At 44.5% G+C, this 11,685-nt stretch overlaps 3 protein-coding genes across 3 annotated transcripts; all 3 read left to right on the plus strand.

Moving 5' to 3' along the window:
- Positions 1-1,078: 1,078 nt before the first annotated feature.
- On the plus strand, positions 1,079-2,129 carry EDB91DRAFT_1089554 (uncharacterized protein; the record flags this gene model as incomplete). Its single annotated transcript, XM_041316585.1, has 10 exons — positions 1,079-1,109; positions 1,150-1,173; positions 1,219-1,242; positions 1,291-1,317; positions 1,438-1,461; positions 1,510-1,533; positions 1,582-1,605; positions 1,728-1,751; positions 1,801-1,824; positions 2,032-2,129. 10 exons carry the CDS (start codon positions 1,079-1,081, stop codon positions 2,127-2,129), a joined length of 324 nt encoding a protein of 107 aa, XP_041168587.1.
- A 1,936-nt stretch (positions 2,130-4,065) lies between these two features.
- EDB91DRAFT_1257948 (uncharacterized protein) lies at positions 4,066-5,633 on the plus strand (the record flags this gene model as incomplete). Its single annotated transcript, XM_041324324.1, has 5 exons — positions 4,066-4,203; positions 4,254-4,457; positions 4,507-4,914; positions 4,964-5,097; positions 5,147-5,633. The coding sequence occupies 5 exons, from the start codon at positions 4,066-4,068 to the stop codon at positions 5,631-5,633; spliced, it is 1,371 nt and encodes a 456-aa protein (XP_041168588.1).
- Positions 5,634-9,264: 3,631 nt separating this feature from the next.
- On the plus strand, positions 9,265-10,948 carry EDB91DRAFT_1089556 (uncharacterized protein; the record flags this gene model as incomplete). The annotated part of the gene is made up of 5 exons (XM_041316586.1): positions 9,265-9,297; positions 9,479-9,600; positions 9,660-9,745; positions 9,790-9,962; positions 10,016-10,948. 5 exons carry the CDS (start codon positions 9,265-9,267, stop codon positions 10,946-10,948), a joined length of 1,347 nt encoding a protein of 448 aa, XP_041168589.1.
- Between the last annotated feature and the right edge of the window lie 737 nt (positions 10,949-11,685).

Here is an 11,685-nt window from a genome sequence, read left to right on the forward strand (position 1 = left end):
TTCTCCACCCTCCTCTGGCATAACAAAGCCTTGAGATCTCCAAGACGATTTGTCCGAGGAGGACGGAATTGATCGAAGAAGCAAATTTCGTAAAGCCTTGGTGGCTGAGTTGACACAATCCTAAAATAATTATTAATGAGGAGAATCCCTGTTGAAGAATTTACATACAACTTGAAAAGGTGACAGAATATTGGGCAAGTAAATTGTCACAATATTACCCTCCCTGTCCACAATGGTAGCTGGGGCTGAAATTTTCCAATCTTAGCTGCTGCAAAGTACTTTTGTAGCCGTTCAGTTTCAGAGAGTGAACCACCAGCACTAGTGTGGATGCCTTGACCATGTCAGCAAATCTTGAGGCGTCCCAGTCTACATAATCTGCCCCCTGAATTTAAATCTGGATATATATTGAAAACAAGATAACTCACAAGGATTTACTACTGCATGCGCAATTGTGAGTGCAGCCCATTGATCTCATAATTGGAGATTGAAGAATTCTTGTCTGAGCGGACATCAGCTGTTGCTAAGCAATGATTTAGCTCCAATCCAATCCGCTGCCTTGATAAGAATAAGTGAGTTTCCACCTAACCAGCGGAGTGATAAATATAGAATGTACCTTGCTTTGTTCAGAAGGTGACTTTGTACTATCTTCCCTTTGATGACACTTGTTGCTGCTGAATCCCTCATGATTGCCTTGATCCTTGTGGTCAGAGCCACTCTTAGCTTGGTTGATTCACTGGTTAGCTGGTTCATGTTGGTGAGAGAGGCAAAATTTTCAACGAGGCAAATTTTTCAACCGGCTCCCACAGCACTAAAAGCCCCAGTATCATTTTATGTAAATTAGTGATATATGACATGATTCTGATCAAAGAATACTGATAAGAACAATGATGTGACTGCATCAATGTGCTTATGCAATTTACATAATGGAAGTTTAGCTAAATTGGCAATTGGCACCCAGTGACATCATAAGTCTTGTAACAGCACAGTATGTGACTGCAGCACCACTGGGTTAACCATGCCTGGCGTAGGTAGGGGGTTGGTTGGCCATCCTTAATAAGAGAAGGAATGAGGGGTAAAAATGGTGAGTTCAGATAGTTCAGATAAGAACGGTGAGTTCTGGTAGTCTAAAAAAAAGGGGTATCCTAATAGGTGAAGGAACAGGGGGTAAGAATGGTGAGTTCTGATAGTCTAGCTCTTAAAAAAGGGGTGCCTTAATAGGTGAAGGAACAGGGGATAAGAATGGTGAGTTCCGGTAGTCCAACATCGTTAAAAAATAGGGTATCCTAATAGGTGAAGGAACATGGGTTAAGAATTCCGGTGAGTTCTGGTAGTCCAGGTCTGTTAAACAAGGGGCGCCTCAATAGGTGAAGGAACATAGGTTAAGAACGGTGAGTTCTGGTAGTCCAGTGTCGGTTAAAAAAGGGGGCGCCTTAATAGGTGAAGGAACAGGGGGTAAGAATGGTGAGTTCTGGTAGTCCAACGTCATTAAAAAATAGGGTATCCTAATAGGTGAAGGAACATGGGTTAAGAACGGTGAGTTCTGGTAATCCAGTGTCGGTTAAAAATAGGGTATTCTAATAGGTGAAGGAACATGGGTTAAGAACGGTGAGTTCTGGTAATCCAGTGTCGGTTAAAAAATAGGGTATCCTAATAAGTGAAGGAACATAGGTTAAGAACGGTGAGTTCTGGTAATCCAGTGTCGGTTAAAAAAGGGGGCACCTTAATAGGTGAAGGAACATGGGTTAAGAACGGTGAGTTCTGGTAATCCAGTGTCGGTTAAAAAAGGGGGCACCTTAATAGGTGAAGGAACATGGGTTAAGAACGGTGAGTTCTGGTAGTCCAGCGCCGAGTGTGGGTAAGGGGTTGGAAAATGGTAGATGGTGACTTTGTATTGCGTCCTTCATGGCGAGGGAGTTAACTGAGTTGTGCCAGCGATCGTGCCTGGTGTAGGGGGTTGCATAACCGAGTCACCAATATGTCCAATATAAAATCACCACCTGCCATTTGGTATTGGACATATTGGTGGCTCAGTCGCCTTCACCTTGGCTGTCTTGGCCGGTGGTAAAGGATTACTGCCTTGGATGCACCTTGTATTTGATCCGGTACTCATTACAGTCATTGACTCCTAAGAGTTTTCAACATCGTTTGTGTTTACCTTGTATGACGCATGAATTTGATACTATCTGTGTAACATTTTTGTTCTATCATTAAGTTACATGCATAACTATGTATTAGCAGCGTTGATAGGTACGAAAGACCTTGAACGACTGTGCAATATGATGTTTTGTTGCGAAATTTTCATGTTGAGCTCTTCTTAAGATCACGTGACTTTTTCAACCGGCAACAAATTGGATGTTAGAGCATGACGGATTTCAATTTTAAGCACAATTTGCACTACATTTAATACAAGTTTCAAAACCAGTAAAGTAAGAAAGATAATGGGGAGCTGCAAGACCTTGATGAGGTGGCCAACCTCACCAAAGCCTTGCGCTCCAAGTGAAATAGTAAGTAGTAAAATAAACTAATTGCACTACTATGTCCTGTGTGAATGTTAGATAAGACTTTGAAAGGAGATTGGACACTTAACTAAGCAAAGCTGATTAAGTGAAACTCAAAGTCCTGTGCCAAGTGCTTAAGCTGATGTCATATGAAAGGAGAGCGCTTACCGGAGTAAAGAAAGAAAAAAAATTCTCATGACACTTGCAGAATAAAAGCGCTTGAGTCAAGTCCAATGGGGGGTGGTGAGAGTGCTTGATAAAGGGAATAAGCTTAGTCAAGAAGACAACAGGTTAAAGTACTTACCGGAATGAATACACAAACCAGTCAAAAACTAGCCCCCAGTATCAAATAGCGGGAACCACTGACAAGTGGTATGCACCGCGAACAAACAACTAGCGGGAACCACTGACAAGTGGTATGCACCGCGAACAAACAACTAGCGGGAACCACTGACAAGTGGTATGCACCACGAACAAACAACTAGCGGGAACCACTGACAAGTGGTATGCACTGCCAGCATCAAACAAAACACATAACTAGCCCCCAGTATCAAATAGCGGGAGCCACTGACAAGTGGTATGCACCGCCAGCATCAAACAAAACACATAACTAGCCCCCAGTATCAAATAGTGGGAGCCACTGACAAGTGGCATTCACCGCGAACCCCCAGTCCCATAACGCTAAGTAAAAAAACATAACGCTAAGTCGAAAATCAGCAAGGCGTTGCGAGAAAGTAATTACTTACCTTATAAACATAGCGCGCACAAACATAAAGTCAAGAAAAAATCACGCTATGTAGAAAATCAGTATGACGGCACAAGACAATAACAACTTACTTGTCAAGGGTAGTACATGGAAATAAAAATGACGCTAAGTAGAAAAAATCAGCATGGTGGTGAGAGAAAATGATTACTTACCTATATGAAATCCTTTGAGAGGATGGCGCATGGAGATGAACAAAGTTAGCTAGTTGGCAGCGCACAAAGACAATGCGGACTTACTCTTTTTTTGAAGGGCGACTATAGAGTAGTACCTTTGAGTCCTTGCAGCTGCAGTCTGCAAGAACTCAAAGGATTATCTATAAGGCGCCCTAAAAGGACTGGACGCATAAGAGAATAAGAGTGATGGGAATAAGAATTGTTGGGACGTTGAAGAAGAGAGAAATGAACCGTGAGAAGTAAAGTTGAAGTTCATAAACGTGTTCGTTTGTCGTTGTTTGTTGACAACTCACGTGATATGTTGAATGTGTTGAATTCACACAAGTCCAAAGTCACACGGTAAACTCACGTGATATGTTGAACGTGTTGAATTCGCCCAAGTCCAAAGTCACACGGTACGTGACGCGTTGTTTGCTTATTGTTTGTTGATACAACAAGCGACATTGTCAACATGTCAGTTTGTATTTATTTGTACAATCAACCAACGCTTGGAACTCTGGCGCTTCCTTCTAAGTACCTTGACTTTATCATTGTTTGCGCTGCTTACTAGTACTGTAAGTGTTATTTTGAGTCTGTAAGTTACTGATTTAAAATCTGTCCATTAATAGATTCTTGTTCTAGACGCCCAATGGTCAAAACACTTCAAACATGCAAGAAGTCCACCGGCGGTACTGCTCCTCGCATCATGTTGAAGCTACCACACTCAACACTAGAGGCTCCTGCAATGCAGGAGATGGAAGTGTGTGATCCCTTCCGGCACAATGAGGTATGTAAATTTTAACTTACTGATTAACACTAATGCTTCTTCTTTCACAGTTCTGTATCGTGTGCCGTGACGGTTCTGTCGATGAAGATCGCCTCTTCCTGTGCAACGCGTGCCCGAGGGTTATGTGCTCTCATTGCATAGATATCCCCTCAGGCGCCGCGCACCAGCTAGAGGCTGACGACGTCACCTTCCTATGCGTCTATTGCCATGTAGGAAAGGAGCGGCATGGACGCGGAGGATACTCACCTTACTTTGTGAGTTGCATTTGTCTTTCATTCTTACTAACCCTAACTTGACTTACAGGGTTTTTACCGCAATGACAAGCCGTTGTTCCCCTCCTTCCTCCCCATCCGCGCCACACTGGAGGTCTCCCTTCACTCGCAACTATCTTCTACGCCGGTACTGATGCTCCATCTCATCCTCGTCGACCATGACACGACCGGCGGTTCCTTTGAACTTACTGCCGACTTCCTTCGTCCTTACTTTCCCAGCGGTGGACTCGAGTTCCAAGCTGTTACCTTCGACATTGGCAATGATACGAAGATCGCAAAGTATCAGTCAGATGCAGCTCGCACCGTCCAGTCGCTGTTGAAGTCCACCTGGACTCGTGTAGTTATCGCTATCACCAACCATACAGATAACGATGAAGGTGATCTGTTCGTGGGGTACGAAACTAAGAAGAAGAGTTATGTTTCTGCGCGTGTTCACACAGTAAGTGGTCGCTCTTGGCTGACCTTGTTCTTGCTCATGTCTACAACAGGTTTTGGACATTCTCCTTTCACCTTGGGACCCATTGATTCGTGGCGCCGCAGAATCTTACCTTTGGCTGTTGTCTTGTGGTGCGCTGATCAACAAACCAACTTCGTTTGCATGCCTGCAAGCGGCGGTTATCAAGTAAGTGTTTTTGTTGTCTTAGGTTCTGAAAACTAACTTTAGATGCTAGTCATCGCATGACTGCCACTATTGGCTTCAACGCCGTTCGCTTCCAACCCACCTTCGCAACTCACCTTCTTCTGGCCTTCGCAGAACTTGTTCTGATTGAGTGCTTCGCCATTCAGGTCGCATTCCCCGATATGTTGGGACAATCCTACAAATTGGGGCGCCATAGCGACGTGTTCTTGATGATGCCGAATAGCAGTGGCTCATTAACTGTTACCCGGTACGCCTGGACTCATACTGAACTCTGCCCATGGGGGCAATACTTGCCAGTTCAGTGCCCCCAGTGTGGCTGGATCAATGCTTGGCGTTCTGTCAATGTGGGCAAGGTGTACCACTTTGAATGCAAGAATGATGCTTGCAGGAAAGGGTTCTCATTCTCCCAACCAGCTAATTCAAGGGTGCTTCTTCCTGGTAAGCGGCCTGGTTCTTGTTGGATTTCCATTCCCTTGGAACCCACACCCAGTACTCCTGCTGAGGACGACTTTGAATAGATTTGTCTGGAGTTGTTGCACATGTTTGTTTTGTCACCTATGTTACTTTTCAGCCAGGTTTTGTAGCTCATTTTACATGTGTAGTTAAATCTTGAATTTAACTACTTTGATTGACGGATTTCTATTTTTTTATACCATCTAAGTAAGTCCGCACATGTATTTGTATTTGAGCCAAGGTTATGTAGTTGTATCATGTGATTGAGGATCTTAATGCTAATCTTGAATCTTAATATGGTCATATGAATAATGTTACAGTGCCTAAATATGGGATTCAAATCAGTTTGTCGGCCAGCCGCCCTCCTACCGCAAGTACTCGTCAGCTCTATCAAAATTTTCAGCCTTTTTTTTGACTGAACTACAATGGCTTCTGACTGGACAACTTGCTATAAATATATTCTTGATCATTATCATCAAGGTATTGTGACTGCAGATTCACCACAGGCTCTCAAACGAATGGTGAAGAAAATTCGTAAGGCTATACTTGAAGCCCAAAAGGAACTTGAAGATGAAGATGCGCCCCAATTGCCTACTTCTTTGAAAAAGGTAACAAAATTTTAATTGTGTATGTAGATACATTTGATTGATGGGTGAATGCTACATATAGGAGATAAAACAATACTGTTCCCAAATCATCGCCTACAAGGAAGAGGCCAAGGAACGAGAGGCCGCAAGTCGTCCAAGAGAAGTGTCCTTCTACAAGAAATCACTTACCGAATGGGATGTTGCACAGAGGTTGTTCAAGGAAGAAATAGATAAGTTTGACAAGGATGAGCAGAGAAGGAAAGGAGTCCAACATTCAATCAAGTATCAGACTGGCCATGCGAGGCAATGGTTTGACAATATGTCCCCTTTGCAACAGGAGGAGGTCAAGTTCGCCATGACAAAATGGAATAGGGAGGGGGCACCAGAAGAAAGTCAAGTAGTGTAAGTTTGACTTAAGATTTACTATTGATCTCGTCTAAGATCTTCCTTAAGGTATAGGAAGAACAACCTCAAGAAAACACTTGAAGACTTTTCAGAGCAAATACGACGTACTATGGGTTGTCGAGTGGTGATGTTCGTTAGCCACAAGAAAAAAGCTAGTCAGACATTGTCTGTCAGTCTGTAAGTGATTGAACTTTCGTAATTCTCAAGGCTAACTAGACTAACTAATCACTATGTAGACATGAAACCGACCCTCAAAATGTCAAGAAGAGGTTTTCTGTCAGCTCCAATGGGATTAAGGAGTGGACTGCAACTGGATTTGAATCCTTTGCAGAATGGTCAAAGACCGAGTTTTGTATGTGGCTAATTGGAATTTGAATCTTGCGTGTACTAACACTAATTATTCACTCAAACTAATAGATCCTTCAGATGATCAGGACCTCGAGGGTTCAGACAATGAGGATGCTATACCCGAAATTATCCTAGATGACGATGGATATGCCAAACTTCCTAGTCGTGTTGGTATTAGCCTTAGGGGCCAACATGAATTGATTAGGGGTATATTTCATACTGCGTATAGTAAGTTCTTATGTCTTCATATTTGTTAGCATTTGATTGATGCTTTGGTTTGTAGAAGTCTGCACTGGGGGCTCTAGACCTGTGCCTTGGGGTGTGATAACTGCTGCCTCGTCCAATTATTTGGAACATGGTTCTGTTCCCACTGCATTTGTGGTCAAAGACCCTTCTCATATGAAGACTGAGGAGGTAAATCGTCTATGGAACCATTGGGAACGAAATTCGGCTGCAAACAAGAAGCTAGTTGTTTTTGTCAAAGCCAAGGATGGTGATGTGCAGGCAAATGTAAGGAATGAAGAAAGAAAGAAGAAGTCTAAGGAGGAAAGAGTAAGCTTACTTGACTCAGACGAAGAAGACAGCGACCGGCTTCCTTCCTTGAACAGCTCTGATTTCACAGAACGTAGAACCCAGCCGGCCGACACAACCCCAGATGATGTTTCAATCGATGATCGATATGCATTCCTCAAATCTCTAAGCAAGAATGACGACTACCTGGAGCTTATAGATGCCATTAGGGATCTGGCAAAGTTGGCCAAGCAGAAGGTCAGTATAACTTTGAGTGTATCTTAATCTCATAGCTCATAGTTCGTCCAATAGCCAACTTCAGAGGAGAATCCAGATTTGCCTATCTGGGCTAACTGGTCTTGGGGAGAATCTTATCTTCCTGAGGACATGCATGTGTCTTATGACACTTTGAAGGCTAGCTTGGATAAGCTACGAACATCTCCAATCTCAGGGGCAGCATCTGCCATGCCAGTGATTCTAGGAATTGGGCTCCTCTATAGAGAGTCTAAACGCGTCATAGAGTATGAGGAAGATGAGGCTGACCCCAATACACCTTTCTACCTACCTGGTTCTGCTTTTGATCTAGAAGTCTTGGTTTCTCTTGATCAAGTTGTTCGGCAGGTCTTGGCCACAGTTGTTGAGCACATAGAGAAGCTGGCAAAAGGGGGACTTGGTGAGGTGCCAGGGGAGGAAGTTGTTTTGACAAAGGGGAAGGAGAAGGTGAAGGAGACACAGGAGGAGCAGGAGCAGGAGCAGGAGCATGAGGAGCAGCAGCAGGAGCAGCAGGAGCAGCAGGAGCAGCAGGAGCAGCAGCAGGAGCAGGAGCAGGAGCAGAAAGGGAGGAAGAGAAGAATGCCCCAAGCTTCAACCAGTGAGTCTAAGAAGCCTAGGATTGAGCCTGAAGTCCGCAGATCAGGCAGGCCAAGGAAACCTTCTAAGAGAGCCCAGAACTGATCTTATATACTCCTTTGTCTTCATTGCTGATCAATTTTGTACAACAAATATATCTACTTGTCAAGACTTGGACGAGAATTGAACCATTAGCTCCTACATACATAGACGAAAAAAGGCCAGTATACTAATGAAAAGTGATAATTTAAAAGCTCTACACTGGCCAGCCATGTTCCTACACATGTAGAACCAGGCTGGCCGGTGTGCTAGTCAAATATAAGCAAACTGGCCAGCCATGGTCTTACACACATGGAACCATGCTGGCCGGTTTGCTATTGAAATATAAGCAAACTGGCCAGCCATGGTCTTACACACATGGAACCATGCTGGCCGGTTTGCTAGTGAAATATTAGCAAACTGGCAGGTTTACTAGTCAAATATAAGCAAACTGGCCAGCCATGGTCTTACACACATGGAACCATGCTGGCCGGTTTGCTAGTGAAATATTAGCAAACTGGCAGGTTTGCTAGTCAAATATAAGCAAACTGGCCAGCCATGGTCTTACACACGTAGACCCAAGCTGGCCGGTTTGCTATTGAATATAAGCAAACTGGCCAGCCATGGTCATACACATGTGGAACCATGCTGGCCAGTTTGCTATTGAAATATAAGCAAACTGGCCAGCCATGGTCTTACACATGTGGAACCATGCTGGCCGATTTGCTAGTGAAATATTAGCAAACTGGCAGGTTTGCTAGTCAAATATAAGCAAACTGGCCAGCCATGGTCTTACACATGTAGACCCAAGCTGGCCGGTTTGCTATTGAAATATAAGCAAACTGGCCAGCCATGGTCATACATATGTGGAACCATGCTGGCCGGTTTGCTAGTCAAATATAAGCCAATCAGCCAGCCATGTTCCTACATATGTATATACAGACTGGCCAGTTCACCAATGACTACATATACTAGCCAGCCTGATCCTATGGTTAGTACACTCAATGGCCAGTATATTAACTTAAGGACTATGAACTGGCCAGCCATGCTCCTACCCACGTAGATACAAGCTGGCCAGTCTACTAATGAAATCAGACTGCAGTAGATATATTCTACATATACCAGCCAGCTTGATCTTATGGCTAGTATATGTCATATGATATATCGGCCAGCACCAATCCTACATGAAAGACATTGGCCTATTATACCTCGGCCAGCACCAATCCTACATGAAAGACATTGGCCTATTATACCTCGGCCAGCACCAATCCTACATGAAAGACATTGGCATACTGTACACCTGCCAGTACCTATCCTACATGAAATAATGATACTGAAGTGATAATAAGATAGTACACCGGCCAGCACTTATTCTACATGCACCGGCCGGGGACTGGCCAGCCATGATTCTACAACCTTTTGGCACATCCGGGGCAGGGGTTCTACATGAAAAATGACTGAAGGGTCTGTCCACGTCTCACAGATTTTGGTCTTGCGGCGGTCCCAGGGGACGCAGACTTGCAATTGTCCACGATGACTGTGACTAGCCATTTGGATTCTCGATGGCGTGCGCCTGAAGTAATTGGAATCGAGTGCGACCCTGAACGACCAACTTTCGAGAGCGACATCTATTCATTTGGTGGTGTTATGTATTTTGTGCGATCTTTTTCGTTTTCTTATGTACCTCTCTTAACTCTTTCACCACTCAGATCATCTCGGGGGATGTACCATGGAAAGAGAAGAAGCATTCGCATCAAATTTCGATCGAGTTATCGAAAAGAGTCAAACATGCGCGTCCCGATAACATCCTTGACAAGCATTGGAACTTCATCCAACAATGCTGGTCTTGGAACCCGCAGGATCGCCCAGGAGCAGCACAAGCCATTGGATGCGTTGCAAGGAAAAGTATCTTACTCTTTGGGGAGACGGGAGTAGGAAAAAGCGCACTCGTCAACCTCATGGCGGGAGAGGAGTTAGCACCCACAGCTCTTGGCGTGGGCCGCTGTACGATGCACTCGCAAGATTATAATGTCGAATTTGGTGGCGAGTCTTATAAGGTGTTCGATACCGTTGGACTCGAGGAACCGCAGCTGGGAATAAAACAGTACCTCGACTCTGTCGAGAATACCTCCAAGCTCATCCAGAATTTGGATAAACGCGGTGGCATTGATTTGCTTCTGTTCTGTGTTCGCGCAGGCAGACTCACTGCTATGGTGAAGAGCAATTACAGACTCTTTCACGAATTCCTCTGCGAGAAGAAGGTTCCCATTGTTATTGTGATCACGAACCTCGAACGTGAGGAATCGATGGAGGACTGGTGGAAGAGGAACCATGATATTTTCGATCGAGGCAATATTCATGTTGCTGGTCACGCGTGCGTCACTGCCGCTGATAAACAGACACTCAAACACCCACATCTTTATGACGAATCGCGCGTCATAATCCGCAACCTTGTCAAAGAACATGCTGCTGACGGTCAGAAGCAAGCATGGATAGGAGGGGACAGTCGGTTCCGGAGCTTCTTTGGTCGGAATCCGCTTGAGAGCAGGAAGGATCTTATCCCTCGCCTCATGAAGCGTTGCGGAATGTCTCGAGAACTCGCAACATCCTTGGCTGATATCATCGAGAAAGACGAGGTATGACTGCACGACTCTCCTCTTCGACGAATTATGCTCAAATTTGCTTTGTTGTAGTAAGTCCATGTAATTTATTGGGTGAAATGAGGACCCATTTCCGTGAAAATCATAGGAGGAAGGCGGACCACAGGCAGGAAAACTGCACCTTACTTTACCTTCCCTTGATCGAGTCTAGACGAATTTCACGCAGCACCAAGAATGCTCAAATCATTCGCGCAATCGGAGACACGAATCAAACGGTAGTACCAACCTTAGTCTATGACCACCACTTCGAGCGCGCAATGTAATGAACGATCTTCAGGTCACCCATGCGGGCACAATCATCCCTTGACAACCATGCTGTGCTGTTCCTCATAATTGAAGGGCAGGATTAGCGTTAACAGTAGCCCCAGGAAGTGCAAGCCCATGACTGGGGCAGATTGGGACTGAGATGGTTGAATTTGCTGTGATATATAGTGCGAAGGTGACGAGCGGGAAGTCTATGTGTGAAGGTCATGTTGCAATTGCCAGCGTGAAAACGATCAAATATCCATACAAGCCAACGATATGAGAACCACGATTGACTGCCGAAGTCTAGGCATTCAACCGAGTAGTATCAATTGAAAGATCCAAGTCGCAAAGACAACAGATGTTTGAAAAATGTATGTCAGCGAAATGATGGTGTGAGTCGTCGTAGGGGTCGTCAAAAGTAAATGATCAACGCATGGAAAGGAGAGAGAGGGAATCAACGGGAAGAAAGAACT

The sequence above is a fragment of the Suillus paluster genome, assembly GCF_016628075.1.
Source record: "Suillus paluster strain FC165 chromosome Unknown EDB91scaffold_369, whole genome shotgun sequence".
Lineage (NCBI taxonomy): Eukaryota > Fungi > Basidiomycota > Agaricomycetes > Boletales > Suillaceae > Suillus > Suillus paluster.